Raw genomic sequence first — 18,118 nt, forward strand, 5'->3', positions numbered from 1 at the left:
CATCAGCAACGTAAACTTAACATTTCTTAATATCTAACTGTATCTCACCAGTGTTTTTCTATCAGTGTGTTTATTTGCATGTTTGCGCAATTTCCCAGTTTTAAAAAACAAGCTGAAAATGTTTCCTCATATTGCATCACTGATGCATCTATTTGTGAACTACACAGATCCACCAGAGATGACTAAGTCAGTCATAGATGGAACTGATGTTTTCACCTGCAAAAGCACCACTGAGAGGCTAATGAGATATTTTACAGAAGACTTCTGGTGTTTCATCAATGGCAGAATAGTAAATTTCCAGTATCCTTAGTTTGAGTTAAGGACCTGGAGAGAAACAGGCACACGGATTTGTCTCCACCCTACTCCCCCCTAGCTTAGCATTACACCAACTTGTTTCTTTCTCCCAATTTCTGTGCATTTCACTTGCGCAATTCTAGTCCCCATTCTCTGAGTGTCCCACCAACGTTACCTCTCAGCTCCAGTCCCTCTGCTCAGCCTTTTCTAGTTCCTTATTCATTTATCTTCAGCTCAGTTTCTCTAAACTCACAGCACATCTCTTTTCCCTTATACATCTTTCTGCTCCAATTAACACAGATGCAGCTCTCACTCAGTAAACACAGATCCATTTCCCTGCTGCTTCAGTTTGAAGTGGAAGAAAAGCAAATGAAGCAGATCAGCATTCCTGCTCGGAGTTCGGGCAAGGCCTAGATTAGGCCAGAGCTCTAAGTGCAAGAATGTACTCAAGCTGGAACATGCCAACGCAGACTACATCTTTGAGAAATTATCTAACATCTAGGAAGTCTCCAGTGAGTCTATATAGAGCAGTTTTGCAAAGGTTTAATCAAGTGACAAAACCCAAGCAAATTTTCATAGACAGAGCAAGAGGTATATCCTTGACACAACCACCAATCTATCAGATTTAAATTCTCCGTTACAAACCATGAAGCATTAGCATTATTCGAAGTAAAAGTCACTAAGTTTTTTCCCTTGTCTTGTTCTCCAAAGGGCTGATTGACATAGGAAACCTTATTCCAAGTGGCTAAACTTTGTCAGTATGGACTTAATTTAGAAGCTGACGCACAATCAAAACAGACAGCGTTATCGGCTTCACCTAAGCAACAAAAAACTTAAATTACATGATTCAAAGGAAAAACAAAAAATCAATATAAGAATGCTTTTTAAACTGTAGCTTAATGCCTATAAGCACTTTCTCAACACTAATGAAATCCTTCTTCACAAGTAATTTTCCTTAGCCTCCAAAAGGTAAGAGGCACATAAATTTCTTCTCTTTTGTTAAAGAAAAGCACAATGCCTTGACTGTAATCTCATAGGCATTAGTAAAGTATTTAAAAATCCTATGAGCATTCATATTAGATGTATGCCTTATTGTCTTTCTAGAAGAAACAGTTATAATTAAAAATCTGTGTTTAGAAAGACACCAGTGTTGCTGTAGAACACAGTTTAAGGATACAAAACATAATGACTTTGCACTAAAAGGATAAAATTATATCATCCCAGTGATACCAAAACTTGTAACTTTACATACTATAAAGCAATAATCTCCTAAGTACTATTCCAGCTCCAGTAGTACACTTTGGGATCAGAGGTTAAAATTTTTATGTTTAAATCATGCATCACTGAGTAGTAAACATTTCCATAGTTTTGCAATTCTGTTGAATGAGAAAATCCAGCCTTCTTGAAAACATGCAGGAAAAAAAAATAAATAAAAAGGGAACACACCTAATTATTTCCCACCTTTTGCTGAGTTATTTTTCAATCCATAATACAGCCACAATTGAGATCAAAGTAAGCTCATAAGGAGAGTTTCCTTGATATAAAAGAAGAGAGTTGTTGTCAGGACTCAGTGCGAACTGTTTGACTTGTGCTCTCTTTCATTTACCAGAAACTGGTTTGTCAAACCTTTGAGTACAGGGAGAGACCATCTTCTTTGCAGCTTTTAAAAAGCATAACAGTTTGAGGAAGTTATTATAGTGCTTCATGTGTTAATTAAATAGATACTCATTTAGGTTTAAAATATGACAGCCTTTTGCTATAAAATTTGCATAATACTACCTACATAGTAAGTTCTACCTCATGGGAGTTCCTATGCCAACATCTACAGAACACTATGAATACAAGAAAACATTTCAGAAGACTTAAATGTATATTCAACATCAATGAACACCAACAGAGGTTGGGTTTACAAATTCTGACTCCTTTTGCCTTGTAATTTATTGGTTTGACATACATCACGTTTTGCTTCAGTGACTTTTGATCTTTGAAATGTTTCAAAATCTAATTTTTATATGTTTAGTAAAAGGCTATCAAAATTAGCTATAAGCCTAAAAACAAATCTAGGAACAGATAATTTATGTGGCAAAGCCCAATGCAACAGCTCAGATGTGTACCAATAAAAACAGACTCATTTTAAAGCAATGATATTGTTTCATTTCTATTTGCAAGAATTAAGTGAGTATATACTATGTATATCCTAGAAGATGACACATATCAGAAGGACCATTTTTCCTGCCTCTTGAACAGTTTTCCTTTCTTGGTGTGACGCCAGTCAAAACTAATGAAACGCTATACAATTCATTGCTATTACCTGCATCATGGGATACTTTGTTTCAGCGGGATTTCCAAATCCATTAACGCCAATGAAGCTGGTGCTAAAGTAGGAATCTGTGAGGCTAGCATCAGCTAACCCACCGCCATCTATCCCGGGAACTAAAAGAAAAAAAGAAAAATGTTTCATAAAAAATTTAGTTCATCATGGGTTTATTTGCTAATATCTCTTAAATATTTTTTTTTTTTTTGCAAGGGGGTAGAATAGTAAAAGGTTAGTGACACTATTTCAAACCTATCTTCTCAGCAAAACAACTAAAAACATATTAGTGCACAGAAGGAAAAGGAAACTTTATGAAACAGGTTGCTAAATGACAGCATATGCAGCATGAAGTTACAGCACAATTACAGGAAGAGGACGAAAAATAAAAGACTTTGACAGAAATGATGAGGAGTTTGAACTTTAGAAAAAAGAATAACGAGGCAAGTAATGGTATCAGAAAGAAAATAAATCAACGAAAAAAATGAGAAAGCAAGCTTACTTTAAGAAAACCTACATCTTGGAAATATATCTGTTAAGTACAGTTTTTAACTGGATGTACTGGTTTTTTTTAAAGGGTAACAGACAGAAAACGTGCATTTAAAACTATCTCAAGTCCTCTCATATAAAGCACGAAAAATTTAAAAAGCTTCCTTAAGAGCATAAGACTATTTTTATTAACTTATACTTCATAAAGGGGCAACAATTTTATGAAATGTGGCCAAAAAACTCTTTTGGACTGAAAGCAAATGTGACGGATGTAAGAAGAAATTAATCTCCTGTCTAGAAACAAGCACCTTGACGTAAAAGCACAGTACTTCACCCACAAATAAATGAATTCAATACTACGAGACTACAGAGAACAACAAGAAGCAGTCATAATTAACGCAAAACACTCAAGCAGGTACTACTTTGATAACAAAAAAAAAAAAAAAGAGTTTACAATGGTATACAAGCCGCAGTTCAAATTAAGCTTCCACAAAAACACCCACAGCAAATTATAAAGACACTAATCAGTATGGCCAGGCCACTGCAAGCCAACAGGCATGAGTAATTGGTAGCTCCAAGGTAGGAAGGCACACATCCAACTCAGAAGAACATCCTGTACCAAACCATCCGACTTGACCTCCTGGGAGGACTCGCAGCCAGCCAGTGACACCCAGAAACAACTTCCTGATCCTAATCCTCAAAGGAAATAAAATACAACTTTGTGGCAGGGCTAAAGGAATGCTGATTATAACCCCTCAAATTTCATCAGAATGGGAATTTTCCCTCCAAAAGAGACTGCATAACCTGGCGAGCTATTTCCAGGCTGTAGACACAGGAAACAGCAAAAAAAGTACAGCCAGATGAAATCATGGGAAGGGCTGGAAGAGATGACTAGTAGCACCCATACTACAGCCAGATGGAAACACTGCCCAGCTGCACTCCCTGAGACTGGGGCTGCATGAACCAGCCAACCAGGGGTAACACCAACACCACAAATAAACCAAATACTTCGGCTGCAATTCAGACCAGCTTTGCAAGCAAAAAGCATTCTTAAAATATTGCTGCCAAATCTAGAACATTATTTGTACACTCTGCAGGTTTGAAGGAGACACCTAAGGAACTTTAAAAGATGCTAATTACTAATGAATTGCAACATTTTATTTTTTTTAAGCTTTAAAAGTTAGCTAAAAGAGTAGGAAAATAAATTTTATTTTCCCCACACTATCCATGCCCTAGATCCTCCTTCATAATTTCAAAGGAACGGCCACAGAGAAACTCCAGAAGCCCTCTTGCTACATCCCTGACAAAGACAAAGCTTTTTTCCTTTGCCTTTTAAACATCTGTCCCTCTTTTGCCTTCATTTGGGAAATTTACATTCAAAAGCCTAGGGAAAGTATTTTATGGTTGAACTATTGTATCAGAGAAAATATTACTGTCTGCAGTAATGTCAATTACTGTCTCATCCTATCTGCTACGGTCAGTCCCCAACTCACACTGTGAAGGTTAGCATTTTAACACAACCGTTTTCTGGCACCATGAAAAATACTACCACCCGTTCATACAAGAAAGCCAAACGATAGCAAATCCATGTTTAATTACAAATAGTAGTTTCACTCTAGTTTGCCCATAAATTATTCAGGGTTTACTCTGTGTTTTTTATTTATTTTAGAAATGCATTTCCAATATAGCTTTCTCTGCCTGCATTTCAGCCATTAACAAAAACTGCTGCAGTTTTTATGCTACATCCTGATTCTAAAAGACCAAGAAAACCAGTTTAATTTCCAGGATCTACTGTCATTTCAAGGTACACTATATAATTTCAGCATTATATGTGCTATTTCATCTCATACTTCTGGCAGAAACTCCAGATTCTATCCAATTTTTAACAAACAACTAGCAAGCGACTCCCTCAGATTACACGATCAGCTTTCAAATTCTTCAGCCTCTGTTGAAGAATCAAGAAACAGCCGATTCTTTCCACTTCTCCCACTGCTCCTTGCTAGGCTAGTGAACTTAAGAACACACATACCTTCATTTCTCTGTTGGACAGATACAGTTAATGCACAAAACCCTTAAAACTGGAAAGAGTTAAGTGAAAACTTTCAAGTTTCACCATATTTATCAACAAGGCATGCAAAGAGCCCCCTCTGCATGAAGAAATCCCAGAGCTGACCTCCAATAACTCAAGACAGCTGCTACAGCTGCAGTTACCCAAAGCACTGGACCTGGCGCAGGTAGCCTTGTCAGGGCACAAATACAGCACCAGGTTCTCCACTCCTACTTTGGCTGAAACATCCTCAGCGTCAGGCACCTCAAGCTGCAAGCAGGACCAGGCTTTGGGTAACAACCCCAGTGCTGAGCAAGGCTGAAGACGCTGATGGAAATCACAAAATTCACCTCTGACACTGCTAAAATCCTGCTGCCTTTCCACTGCTAGTATTTGCTAGGCTAGCCAGTCCAAACCACTTAAAGCTGCTCAAAGCTACAATTCAGGCTTTCTATTGGCACACTGATACCTAACGGGGTGATACAAATTGAAAAAGCTATTCCAGAACTTCTTCTTTTATCTAGTTGTATGAAGACTATCTCTCTACTGAAGTGCAATGGTTCGGTCACGCTAACCAGCTTCCCTGTGGGGTTACCACCAATTGCTGTACTCCAGTGCTGATCCACCATCCTATCACTGAATTCTACCGGTGTTCCACCTGCTGCACTAACTGTAATTACTTCAGGGTGGCTTCCAACTATGAGGTTTTCTATTGTTCTCTTCCAAAAACAGTCTAAAAAAAAAAAAAAAACAGGTCAAATGATCTAAAAACACAACTCTAGCTAAGGGACCAAGACCACAAGAAAACATACTCTGCAGGAACAACCAAAAGCAAACGATCAGAAGTAAGCTCCCTGGAGCAGAAGGCAGTTTTCTTGACAGTAGCTGATATTCAGAACAGAATGCTCTAGATGTGCTAAGTACAACTATTGCCTTCAAGAGAAAACTCAACACCAGCTTCCTTAAACTAACTTCCCTATAGTAACCAACAAGAAAATTAAGGCTAAAAGATGAAGCTTACGTAGGTAGAAGGAAAAAAAGAATTCCTACATTTCCTATAGAATGAAATAAAAGTGTTCACTCTACACGCTCCATTTCTGTTCAAAGAAGGGACATTCAGCTGTTACAGTGATGAAAGCTCAGCAAATACCTAAACAGCCAAGGCAGTTTTACTGTATTTGGCACCTGGCCTTCTCCATGAGAAGTAGAAGGCTTTTATCCTCTTCTGCCAAACATTTGGCAAATCATAAATTCTCACTTGCTTCTGGAAGACCACAGTAGCTCAGAGCAGAAAAAAAGAAAAATGATTTATCATAAGCAATACACAGGAGAAGGTCTTCAGAAGTGGGCACGCTTCACCACACGAGCAGTGTGGTATTAAAAAAAAATAGAAGTCTAAGCTGGAAAGAGAAGATTTTAGTCCCTATATAGTTTTTATTCTCATGTGTTTCCTAGTTTACATCAGACCCTATTCAAATTGTCTGTCCAGAACTTTCCGATATAGCAATTTTAAGCATAGACTTTCAAACATTCTGCACACAGTGCTATTACAATAACAAATAGAAAACAACTTCTGAGGTTTATACCTTTTCTCTCTTAAAGCACTGATTATAACTTTATTTAAGCAAGTTTAAACAATTTTAGAAAAGTCTTGAATTGGCTATTTTTGTCAAACGACAACAGTATTATCTATGCATTGAAGTTGTATATATTTTCAACAGGCTCTTCCTTGGAGAAAAGTAACAACTTCCTTATAAAAGTAGTAAGGTTGACTAGGCAGGTCTGAGAAGAAAAGATGGATATGCAAGGGAACTAGGAATCCAGTGGCGGGGCGGGGGGGGGAAACCCAAACGCTAACACGTTATGTAAGTACATATGCAAAAACAAGAAGAAATTTCTAAATTCCATCAATATTAAAGCCAGAAGTTACATCCTGGCAATTCTGGAAAGAAATTAAATAAAACACCTTGAGAAATCCAGAAGATGTTTTCTACTTTTTATACACATATTATCTAATAATTTTTTGCTTGGTGAGTAACACTGCAGCTTAATGTGACAACTGCAATTAAAAATAAATATCTTCTTATATAATTCTTCTCCCACAGAATTTTAGCAGTAAGTAGGCTTCCCATCAGATGCAGGCACCAAAGAGAAAAAAAAATACAGATAAGATATTTTTGCCTTACTTATTACAAATACATTTTTCAGGAACAAAGAATCTCATTACACCTTAAGTGCTTGAGTACTACTGTAATGAACTCAACACGCATGCTTCAACAGAATTGGTGGGGTTTGGTTGGTTTTAGTTTAATGCTTGTCTTTTTTAATACTAGCACTATCTGAATGCTAACACTAACATCATTTGAAATATGTCATTTATGATATTTTCATTCTAACATTTTACTAACCAGTAAACAAATACTATAATATCCTATACTACTTCTTTCATGAACTTAGTATCAGCACTGATCACCTCATAAACTGTTCTTAATATAAAAAAGGATCCTTTACCATAATGTGATATATTGCTCCAAAAATGAGTGGCCTAAAATAAGACCACAACAGATTTTTCTTGAGATATTTTTCAAAACAACAATTTAAAGATTTCTAGTGAGGTAATAAAACAGATTGAAATAATTAATTTTGCTACTAGCACTGCTTAAAAAACTGTACTACAATTATTTTTATGCTGGGAAAAATGTATATATAGAGAGGTAATCTTGATATAAACTCCCAGCACAGTAACAGTGCAGGCACTTTTCACCTCAACACAACTCGGTAAACTGAATCATAGGCTTACTGCATACATGTGCATACAAAGGACCAGGTGTTATCTCAGCTAGATATAAAGCAGTAAAAACTACAGTGCCATATCTCCAGTGGAATTTTACACGGAGATAGCTATCCTAATATTGAGACAGGAACAATAAAACTTTTATACAAAGCCTAGCTATATGGCAAGTCGCTTAAGGCTTGTGTCCTTTTAGTCTCCTAGAAGCACCGAGGTGCGATAGGAGCTTATGCTTGGCCTACTTTGTTTTATACGGACATGTTGGTATCAGGAAAGAATCATGTGCTTGAGGTGCTAGCACACCTGTACACCTCTGTAACAGTTCACACACACTATACATACTAGTACGTGCATCTCAGTGTTACTTTCTTTCTTACAGCCCCACTACTGTTGCAACTTGTCAGGGAAAGTGCATTCTCCGGTGTTTTTATGCCTCTCTTATTTAATGCAATGCTTTTAAAACACAGGCTAGGAATCACTGAAATAGAGACAACAGACAAAGAAAGAGAAACACACCCCCAGGCACAAGAGGCAAAAGTAAAAGCGCACGCCTGGGTTAGGATGCCGTGACAGAGAGTGCAGTTGGAGGGCAGACAGCACAAATGAACCAAGTTGGCTGAAAGGCAGACAGGAAGCAAAACAGTTTGGGAAATGCTGCCTTATTTACAAACACTCCCACTAGGCGATGAGATATTCATAGGCAAGCAAAGGAAAACAGTAATCTTTACCATGAAACTAAATGACTGGGTTGTCTCTTTTTTTTTTTTTTTTAAAGTTTATCTCACATATCATGGAAACATCTTATAAAGACTGAAAAATAGGATAGCTGCCATCCTTTCGTTCTGTAAAAAAATCTCAGTAGAGAGTCTAGAGCAGCAGGACTCCTCGTCATGGATCAAGTCCAAAAGCACAGTGATAATACAAATTAAAATTGATACTTTTTCAAAGGAGTCACCAGAACTACTCTGTTATCAGAAACAGCAATTCAAAGTAATGCAATTACTTAATATCACAGTTTCCAGAGCTAACCCTCTTCAAAAGCTTTCACAATTCCTCATATATTGCATCAAATTATTCAATAACCCACATCAAATTTTTCAAAGCACACATGTTTAAGCTTTTGTTTTTAATAGCCTCCCTGCACCTACAGCTCAACTTTTTTATATATAAATAACTGTACAAAATGCGTGCAGACAACCTGAACAGAACATTAGGTCATTTTTCACAACAGTGGGGGAGAATGCATAAAAGAAAGGAAAGGTGTCCCTGGCAGTTGCATCGGCATTAGACCAACCGAAGTTGAGGGAGCCTACCCACAGACTACGGGAATTGCATATCGCATAACCAACCTGACAATAACTTGTACAACGCATGTCTCTGCTCTCACTTTTGTATATCTGTACCTTGTTTCTAAATCTCTATTCTCAAATAAAAATAAAATTAAAAAAAGGGTCAGGAGTAAAAGGCTGTTAGGAAGCAAATTAAAAAATACAAGTAAGTTCTAAGCACAAAGTATCTCTGAATATCAAACAAAACAATCACATAGTCGGAACTTTTTTAACTCCTGGAAGACTCATGGAACAAACACACACGCACACACAAAGCGTGATCTACTCCAACTCAACTCCAACACACAGTAATTCACCACACCATTTTTCTGGCTGTGTAATGCATTACATCTTTACTAGAAAGCAACCGATCAGGAAAACAACAGCTTACTATCTAAATCCCTCCACTGACCCCCTTTCCATCAGCTGCCCCATGACCAGGATTATTTTTTTCTGCTTTTGAGGTTCTACAGAAGTGCTTCTGCCTGTGTTTATCACCCCACCCTCACTTACCATTTGTCCACTTTTCCCGCAGCAGTCTAAATTTGCTTCTAGGTGTTTCCTTACACATGGAACTTTTTCTGAGCTGGTCCCCAAGGTCACTATTTTCTGGGCATTCAAATCCTTCCTGAAGGCCCACTCCTACAGTGATACCTACAAAAAATCAGTTATCTAATACCTGCTAGATAAAAACTACACGGGGATTCTCTGTATCTTAAAAAACATTATCATAACTTCAAATTATTACAATAAAGCATATAGAGTTTGCTCATATAACGTTAACTATATCCCACACACACACTTCTTTTCATCTTTGCCTCTGAAGCAGAAAAACAGTTACAACAGTAACAGTGCTTTCTTTACATTTTTCAATACCCAACACAGAGCGGGTACTACCAGAAACAAATAATTACCAGTACTCCTCAGGTATCTGTAATTCTTGTGGAATATCTGAACTTTGAATGACTTCCCATGCAATGTGGAAAATCCACAAAGTATATAAACAGATATAATCAGTTTCAAAGCCAATTAATAGTGTATTTTTTTAAGAAGTTTCATATGCTAAAACTGCCCCTCAAAATTCCATATAACTTTGCAGACTGACAAATTTTTCCTTCCCTCCTTCCTCTTTCATCAGCTCCCCCCAATAATTTTCCTCACCATTTCGTTTCCACATGAAACATGTAAAAGCAGCAAGAAAAAACATGCCTATAATTTCCTGATTCTGGAGTTGACATATGAGACAAAAAGTGATTAAGTGAAATCAGTAATTTTCATCTTCTGACATGCATCTGTAACTGATTATTGTTTTTAGTCTTCAATTCTCAGTCGTCTCTAACCATCTCCAAATGTCCCAAATGTCTCTTCAATTCTCAGAATTGTCTCCCCTCTTCTTAAAAATATTCAGAGCAAAACAAGATGAAAACTGTATCATCTATCAACTCCTGGAAAAGGCATCAGGAAAATTCAAATGGGAAACATCTCTCTAAAATGAAAACCAAGGCATACAACAACTAATACAGCATCACTTGCAAAAAGTATAAACAGGTTTGGAAAAAATTCTCAGCCACACACCTTTACTATAATACCTATTTTTCTGTATACAAGCAAAGAAGAAACAAACCCAGAGAGAAGTGATCAGTATGTGACATACCGCAACTACATTTATATTTATAAGTTTGAGATAACTGGCTGTTTCTAAATACTTCAAGCTGTAAATACTGAAATTCTACCAAAGATAAGAAAAATCCATATTCAGAATAATCCTGACCATTGTTTTATTGCATTAAGAAGTGTAATCCAACAGATTACCTTTAGTATCTGTTTTGCCTAAATAGCTTATCTTTCTATTTTTTCTATATCCACTGCTTCATTTTGTTTAAAAAGGAAAGGACTGGTAAAGACTTAAACACCTTTTAAAAAGTAGAAAATATACAAATGTATAGGGTCTTTCCAAGCCAAGAGTACTTATGGATTTCACAAAACCTAAGCTGTAATGCTCACAAAGCTAACCACCAAGTGATTGCATACAAAGAGTTGCTACAGCGGTGGCCGCGATCCACTACCTAACATGCGGGTGGCGGGCTGCAAAAACAGACATAATGCTTTTATTTGGCTAAACCAATGCAACCCAAGCCTTGATGCTCCTTTCTACCTTCTCACAGGCTGGCAACAAAGTCTATTCACAGACAGGCTTTCCCAACAGCTGTGAAGAAACGCAGAGCGAGGGTGCTCGGGGCAACATCGTGGGTGCTGTATTTCAACTACAGATTTCCTAGGAGGGCTTTGAGAAAGGCTTTCTGGTGGAGAACCGGATGAAAAGGTCTGAGGAGGAGAGGGTGAGCTCACCTCTGGCCAGGGGACCTGGGCCAGCAGCAGCACCACCGCCGTGGCCAGCTCCTCGGCCGGCGGCTCCGGGGACAGCAGCGACCACCCGCTGCCGCCACCACCGGGCCCCGAGGACACCAGGAGCTCCCAGCTCAGCGGCTCTGGTTCGGTCGGGTTTATAGGAATAAAGACAAGATGAAAGAATGAGCACTATGTATCAGGTACTTCATGGCAAAAAGCAGGGTGGGAGTTAGCAAATGCTTAGAGCCATACCTCAGCTCGTCGCTAGTAATATATAACATGATGTCTACATGCAAAAGAGTATCACATTTGTTAAACTACTCAAAAGCCAATAAATACAATTGCAGTTACCCATGCAACTTTAACTTATCCAACTTACATATTGACATGAATACATTTTAACACTGCAATGACATTTTTCTCTAGGCACTCCCTTGGGAAAGCGTCAAGAAGAGGCAGTGCCCTAGGAAGGAGCCAGCAGGCTGCCGTTTGCTTCTTACAGAAGTTGGAAAGTGCCAGAGAGAACAGAGAGCAAATACAAGAGAAGTTTTTTCATGCTATTACGTCGCCTACCCATCGCTCCCTAGGCTATTCCTTAAAATCCTATTAACCAATCATATCTTTTCCCTCTAAATGACAAGCAACAGTCATTTCCCCACCTCTGCTCCTTCTACAGCCTTCTCCAATAAGGTACTGCAGCTCATTGGGCTGACACATGGGACATGCATGTATTAGAAAAGCACCATGTGCAGATTTTGGCAGCTAACAAATCTGGAGGAAACTTTTTTCTATTTTTTTTCTTCCCCCTCCCCTTTTTTTTGGTCACAGAGGTCCTATGTGAAAATTATTTTATTTATTATTATTTTTAAATAAACTTTAGACCAGTAATACCAGCTACACTTCCTATTTTGTAGGCAGTCAGCTGTCCACCTTAGGTCACACAGGTGAAACCACGCAGAAGGCTGTGCGCTTACAGCTCCAGGGGAAGAAGCAGGGACCATGCTTTGAACACATGTGCTCCAAGTGTCAAGTAGTTTGGGGGTAGTGGGCAGCAGGGCTAGCTTCTGAGAGCAGGCAGAGTTCATTGGCATGGTCCGTCTTGTTCCCCAAGAACATAAAACGCCACACAGTCAGGCCAAATCCACATTTAGCCCACTACCTCATCCCTGACACTGGACAGCAGCGGATATATGGACAAAAGCATAAGTGTGAGGCAAGGATAAAGCAGGATTTCCCAGCAGGCTCTCAGCCATATGTAGGGGAAGATGAGTCTGATTCAGAGATGATTTTTTCGCATTTAATGATCTCAAGCAGAGCTTTCTTCCAAGAATATCTGATCACTTTTGGAATCCCTGTCAGATGTTAGTATCCAAAACATCTATGGCACAGAATAGCTTAACCACATGTCATGCAAGAAACTTCTCCCTCTTAGTTATGAAGATGTCACCTGCGCATTCCACCTCATGCCCTCAAATTGAAATACTTCTGCATTGGAGTATTTCTTGTACTTTCACAGTTCATCTTCTCCTTATCACTGAACTTTCTTATCACCTACGTTGTGAAAATAAGTTAGTATTTGGGAAGCCTTTGTGATTACCACAGAAAAACCTATAAGTAAATTAATAATCCTGTACTCAAAGCAGGATTAGAGTAACGCGCATGTTAGAATGAGGCACTGACCCACTTTTAACAATAAATAGGACTACACAGTTAATTAGTCAATGAGCATTATCTGCTCTGTGCTCTGAATGAGACTGGGGTCCAGCAAGGGCGGAAGAAGAGAAGGTGTCATCCACAGCCACGTAACTGAAGACTACCAAATACTTTTGAATTAGGGAAGAAAGTCAGTGAGACTGTACAGGCAGGAGATTTTGGCAGTTCCCAATTTCATCATCTTTGTCTCAGAACTTTATTACTTAATAGAACTTTGTGTATTGCATCCTACATCCACAGAAATAAAACCTTCATTCCATCCATTTGGAAATCATACTGTTAACATCACGGGTCATCAGCAAGGTAAGGATTTTAGACATCAGCTTGTCAGTACCTATACAGATCAATTTCAGACTTTGAGCAAGGATTTTCCTTGCTTATTTCACAAACATATGCTGAAGCACAGACACTTAGAAGCAAGACTGGGTCCACTCCCTGGCTCCTCAACTTTAATTTCTCACTCCTTCCTTTCCTTACTCTTTTTTCCTAGTTAGTCTCGTTCCTGGAAGATCTTCTTCTACCAGACCAAGCTTTTGCCTCCTATAACTTCAAGCGAGTTGGCATTCCCAGCAGGTAGTCACTGATAACACCAGCATGGGTTTGTCCATTCTTCATGCCCTCACTCCTCACAATGGGTGCAACTGCAGAGAGCTCACATAGTTTTAAACATCTGACACATTCAATAGAAGCAAGTTTTTCAAATAATTTAACTGCTCAGCAGTATCAAGCTTAGAGCACACAATAATTCTGAGGGTTTTTTCTTAGATTTAGGGTTTGGGAAGATTTTGGAACTCTTTCTTACAAGAACAGCCTCCCTATAGAAGCTTTTACTCCCAAGCCAAATTATGCACCCTCTCCCCAAGCCTGAACCCCCTAGTTTAATAGATTTTAATGATTTCCTTTTGTATAGGGAAAAAGTGTATTTTGTGCCTAACTCTGTCCAAAAGAAAAATGAACAAAGACTTATCGCTGCTGAATCTCTCTAAGATATTTCTACCTGTAAGAAAAAAAAAAAGGCAGGCAAGAAAGGCTTCAGTTTGAACAATTAAAGTTCGACAACATGATCAAAATCTGAAAATTGCGTCTTTTAATAGAAAGCATTAGGCAATTTTATATTATAGGCTCCTCCTGGAAGGGTAGGCATGACAGTGCTGTGTTAATGCAAAACACTGACAAGCTACCAACTGCAGAAATAAAACTGCTCACTGGCACAAGCTCAGCACTCCTGGCAAAATAGCAGTTGCAGGTCCTGAAACACGTATCAAGCACTAAAAACCTACACACAGGATGTTCAGCATGGTTGCATCTTAATTTCAGAAAAAATATGGTTGTGACCATTTAGTAGTTGAGTCATTTAATGTAAACAAATACCAGGTTTATGACAGAAATCAATAATGCAACCAAGCTTAATAGACTCATTTAAAGGGGCATGACTTTTCTGAAGGAGCATCTTTTCCTAGCTGCCAAGTGCTGCTTCACCTACTGAGGGAATGGTTATTAAAATCAGTTTGCTGCAAACACCATCTAACTACTGGACTGCACATTCAGAAGATGCGTAACCGACCAGTAACACCAATGCTGCTCCGCATGGCGTACAGGCAATCTGAACTCTCACCATTTGAGAAGGGGCTGTATACAAAGGCTAAAAAAGCCTTGGGAAAAGAAAATTTAGAAGGAATTTCTGCTCATGGCAGCAGATAGTACAGATATATATAGTTATTTTTATATTTTTTTTAATGCAATATTTCAGCTGGAACATTTCAAACTTCCAAGCGCTGTAACTCCGTATAGGTTGTTTGGAAGAGCCCACCCAAGGGTACCACCACCTGCCACCATCCCCCTCCCGGCCGGACTTTGGGCAGGGAGGTCCGGCGGACCCGCACCGACCCCGGCGCTGAAGGGACCGACGAGCAGCTGCCCGGCTGCCCCCCAAACCCGGCCGGGAGGGAGGAGGAGCCCCTTCCTACACACACACCTGCCCGTTCCGTCCCCATCAGTACCGGCCGGGTCGGTGCCTCGGGGCGGCCGGCACATCCCCGTCCCGCCCGCCCGGCACCTCCGCGGCCCCGCAGGCGGGGAGGGCGGCCCGGGGACCCCCGCCGCCGCCACCATGGCTGTTGTTATTTGTTTCCGGTAGCACCACAGCGTGTCGGGGAGCGGGAACAACGCGCCGTCCGACCCCCCTCCACCGCCCCCCCCACCACCATCCTCCCGCCATCGCCCCCGCCCCACCCCACCCCACCCCCGGGCCGCCCCGCTGCACTCACTCGCCAGCCGCGGGCCATCCAGCCCCCCGCCGCCGCCGCCTCCGCCGCCGCCTCCCGCCCCCAGCTCGGCTTTCTTAGGCCCCACCACCGCCGCCGCCGCCGGGCCCGGGCTGGCCCCGTGCGGCGGGTAGCCAGGCCCAGCGGCGGCGGCCGGGGGGATGCCGAGGGGGAGCCCGCCGAGGGGAGCCGCGGGCCCCGGGCCGGCGGGGGCGGCGCCGGGCTCCTCATGCAGGAACTGGCACTCTTCGCCGTAGAAGCAGGTCTTGTCCTTGGCGTAGTAACGGCAGAACTTCAGCTTCACGGCACCGCCGCCGCCGCAGCCGCCGGCCCCTGCCCCGCCGGCCGCCGGCCCCGCCACCGGTGGGGGGGGCGGCGGCCCCACCACCGGCGACGGCGACGAGCAGGGCAGGCCGCTGCTGTTCATGGCAACCGCCCCGCCGCCGCCGCCGGGGTCGGCACCATGGGGAAGGAGGGCGGGCGGGAGGGGGCGGGGAGGGGGAAGGGGCGCGGGAACCGCCGTCACCCCGGGCTCCGGCCCCGGCTACCGGAAGGGGGAGGAGGGGGCTACTCGGCGCCTCTTAAAGGGGCCGCGCGGCCCGCGGCGGGGGCGGCGGCGCCTCCTCAGTGGTCCCGGCGCTCGGGGTTGTTTATGCCATTTTCCTCTTCCTGAGCGGCCGGGCGGGCGCGCCTGCGCCGGCGCGGGGCATGATGGGTAGCGCCGCCGGGCCGGGCCCGGCCGAGCCGCCCGGCTCGGGGCTGAGGTGGAGGGGGAGGAAGGAGCTTCGGGCGGCCCCAAACGGGGTGTCCGGCCGGGGTGAAGGAGGTTGGGGGCCGGCACGGAGCGAGTCAGCTGCCCAGCCGGCTTGGCGGGGTGCGGGAGGGCGTTAAGCGTCCGGCGCGGCGGCAGGCGGCCGTTAACGGCCGTCTCGACGGGGCGAACGGCAGGTGCGGGTGACCCCTCCCCGCCGCTGCCGCCCGGCCCTGCCCTCGGGCCGGGGGAAGGCAGAGCCTGGTCCCGGGGCTGCTCGGCTCCCGTGCTGGGTCTCATGCCTCTTCCACCTCCTGGGGCAGAGGGGGTCAGGCCGCCGGCGGTGCCGGCAGGATCTCAACCGATTTCCCCCCAAAATAACGCAGGTACCTCATTGCTGAGGGAAGACCCAGGGCAGCCCCTCCACTCTTCCCTGTGAGAACAGAGCCTGAGGGATTCTCCCCTTCCAGCAGTCAAAGCGGCGGGCTTGCCGTTTTTAAGGGGATGTTTGAAGTGTTTTCCCCTGAGCGTGGAGAATTTTTAAGTGAATTTTCAGTGACTCGCTAAGCTAGTCAAGCTTTTTATTTTCCCCTCAATCAAATTGCTGGCATAGCTTGTGGTGCAGTCACTGAAATGATGTATATAGTGGGAAAACCATCATATGTTAAAGCACGCTTGTCATTATTTTGGTAAGGAAAACACTTACTGTAGAATTAAGACTGCTTTTTGTCTGTCATAGTCTTCTCTCTTATTAAAAACGAAAAGGAAATCAGGGCCTGCCTCCAAGATGCTTTGACAGTTTGTGCAGAAAGAAATTTAAAAAAATAATGAGTGAGCTTTTAAATGCCACGTTGGAACAAATCAAAGTCTTTCTTCCTCAGATAAAGTCCTTTAAAAAGACTTCAAGAAGTAAGCGTGCCTTAAGCTGAAATCTCAAGGTCAACATTTTTGCATTTGGAAGCGTGGCTTCTCCAAGGGAATGAACCGGCTGAGGAAAAAAGGTAGTTGCTCTGCAAAAGAAGGTTGGACAGAAAACTAGAGAAGAGCAAGGCTACAAGAGTTGGGGCTCGAGTTCTAGCCTGGTATCCCAAGAAAACAAGATGAAGGATATCATATCTCTGTTGTTCCTCAACAATTTTCAGCCTTTTGCATCATTTCAACTGTATGGCAAAAAGCTTACAGCTTCTGCGTTCCTACAAGTTCAGAAAAGTAGGCAAAAGGGTGGAAAAGCCCTGTTGGTTTCTCCATTAAAGTCTCCGTGTTGTAGCTCAGAAACAAACCGCAGGAGATTCCCCAGGGGTGCCCTCATAAATGCCTCGACCATGGGAAACATTTCAGTCCCAACCTGCGCCTTCTTAGATAACCGAAATCGGTTTAGTTCATGGATCAGAGGTGGTCCCAGCTGCTTTAGCTGAGGTGCCCACAGCACTACGAGTTGTTTATCAGTCAGTCCCCCAGCATCAGTGTTAGGGGAGCACATTGTTTTCTGTCCCTTTATCCTGCTCGTCCGTGCCCTGGGAAGATGCCAGCACAGGACAGAGGTCTCGAGCAGATGGGGCCTTCACAGAGATGGAAGATGGCTTCATAGAGGTGAAAGATGTTGTGTTGAGGTGACACCAGGCATGAGGGAAGAGATGAACTCAGTATGCTGAAGCCCTATTACCATCAGTCTGTTTACCACCCCTTATTCCAGCATTGATGTCCCCTGGAAAAGCATCCTTTTCCTCCAGAAAGGTCAGACTGAGTGGACAAGTTATATGTGTGTGTGAGGAGATTGGAAA

The 18,118-nt window shown here is 42.3% G+C and overlaps 1 protein-coding gene across 7 annotated transcripts in view; it reads right to left on the reverse strand.

Moving 5' to 3' along the window:
- Positions 1 to 16,272, reverse strand: part of PAN3 (poly(A) specific ribonuclease subunit PAN3) — an 85,985-nt gene extending 69,713 nt beyond the window's left edge. For 3 of the 7 annotated variants that reach the window (XM_074568590.1, XM_074568572.1, XM_074568582.1), the window contains exons 1-3: positions 15,590 to 16,270; positions 9,774 to 9,914; positions 2,606 to 2,727 (exon numbers count right to left, since the gene is read on the reverse strand). In XM_074568590.1, coding sequence (XP_074424691.1) covers positions 2,606 to 2,727; positions 9,774 to 9,914; positions 15,590 to 16,013 — 687 coding nt within the window. In that variant the 5' untranslated portion in view covers positions 16,014 to 16,270. Of the gene's footprint in view, positions 1 to 2,605; positions 2,728 to 9,773; positions 9,915 to 15,589 lie in introns of all 7 variants that reach the window. The other 4 variants (XM_074568556.1, XM_074568594.1, XM_074568600.1 and 1 more) reach the window with 4 other exon arrangements.
- Between the last annotated feature and the right edge of the window lie 1,846 nt (positions 16,273 to 18,118).

This window comes from Larus michahellis, chromosome 1, assembly GCF_964199755.1.
Source record: "Larus michahellis chromosome 1, bLarMic1.1, whole genome shotgun sequence".
Taxonomy (NCBI): domain Eukaryota; kingdom Metazoa; phylum Chordata; class Aves; order Charadriiformes; family Laridae; genus Larus; species Larus michahellis.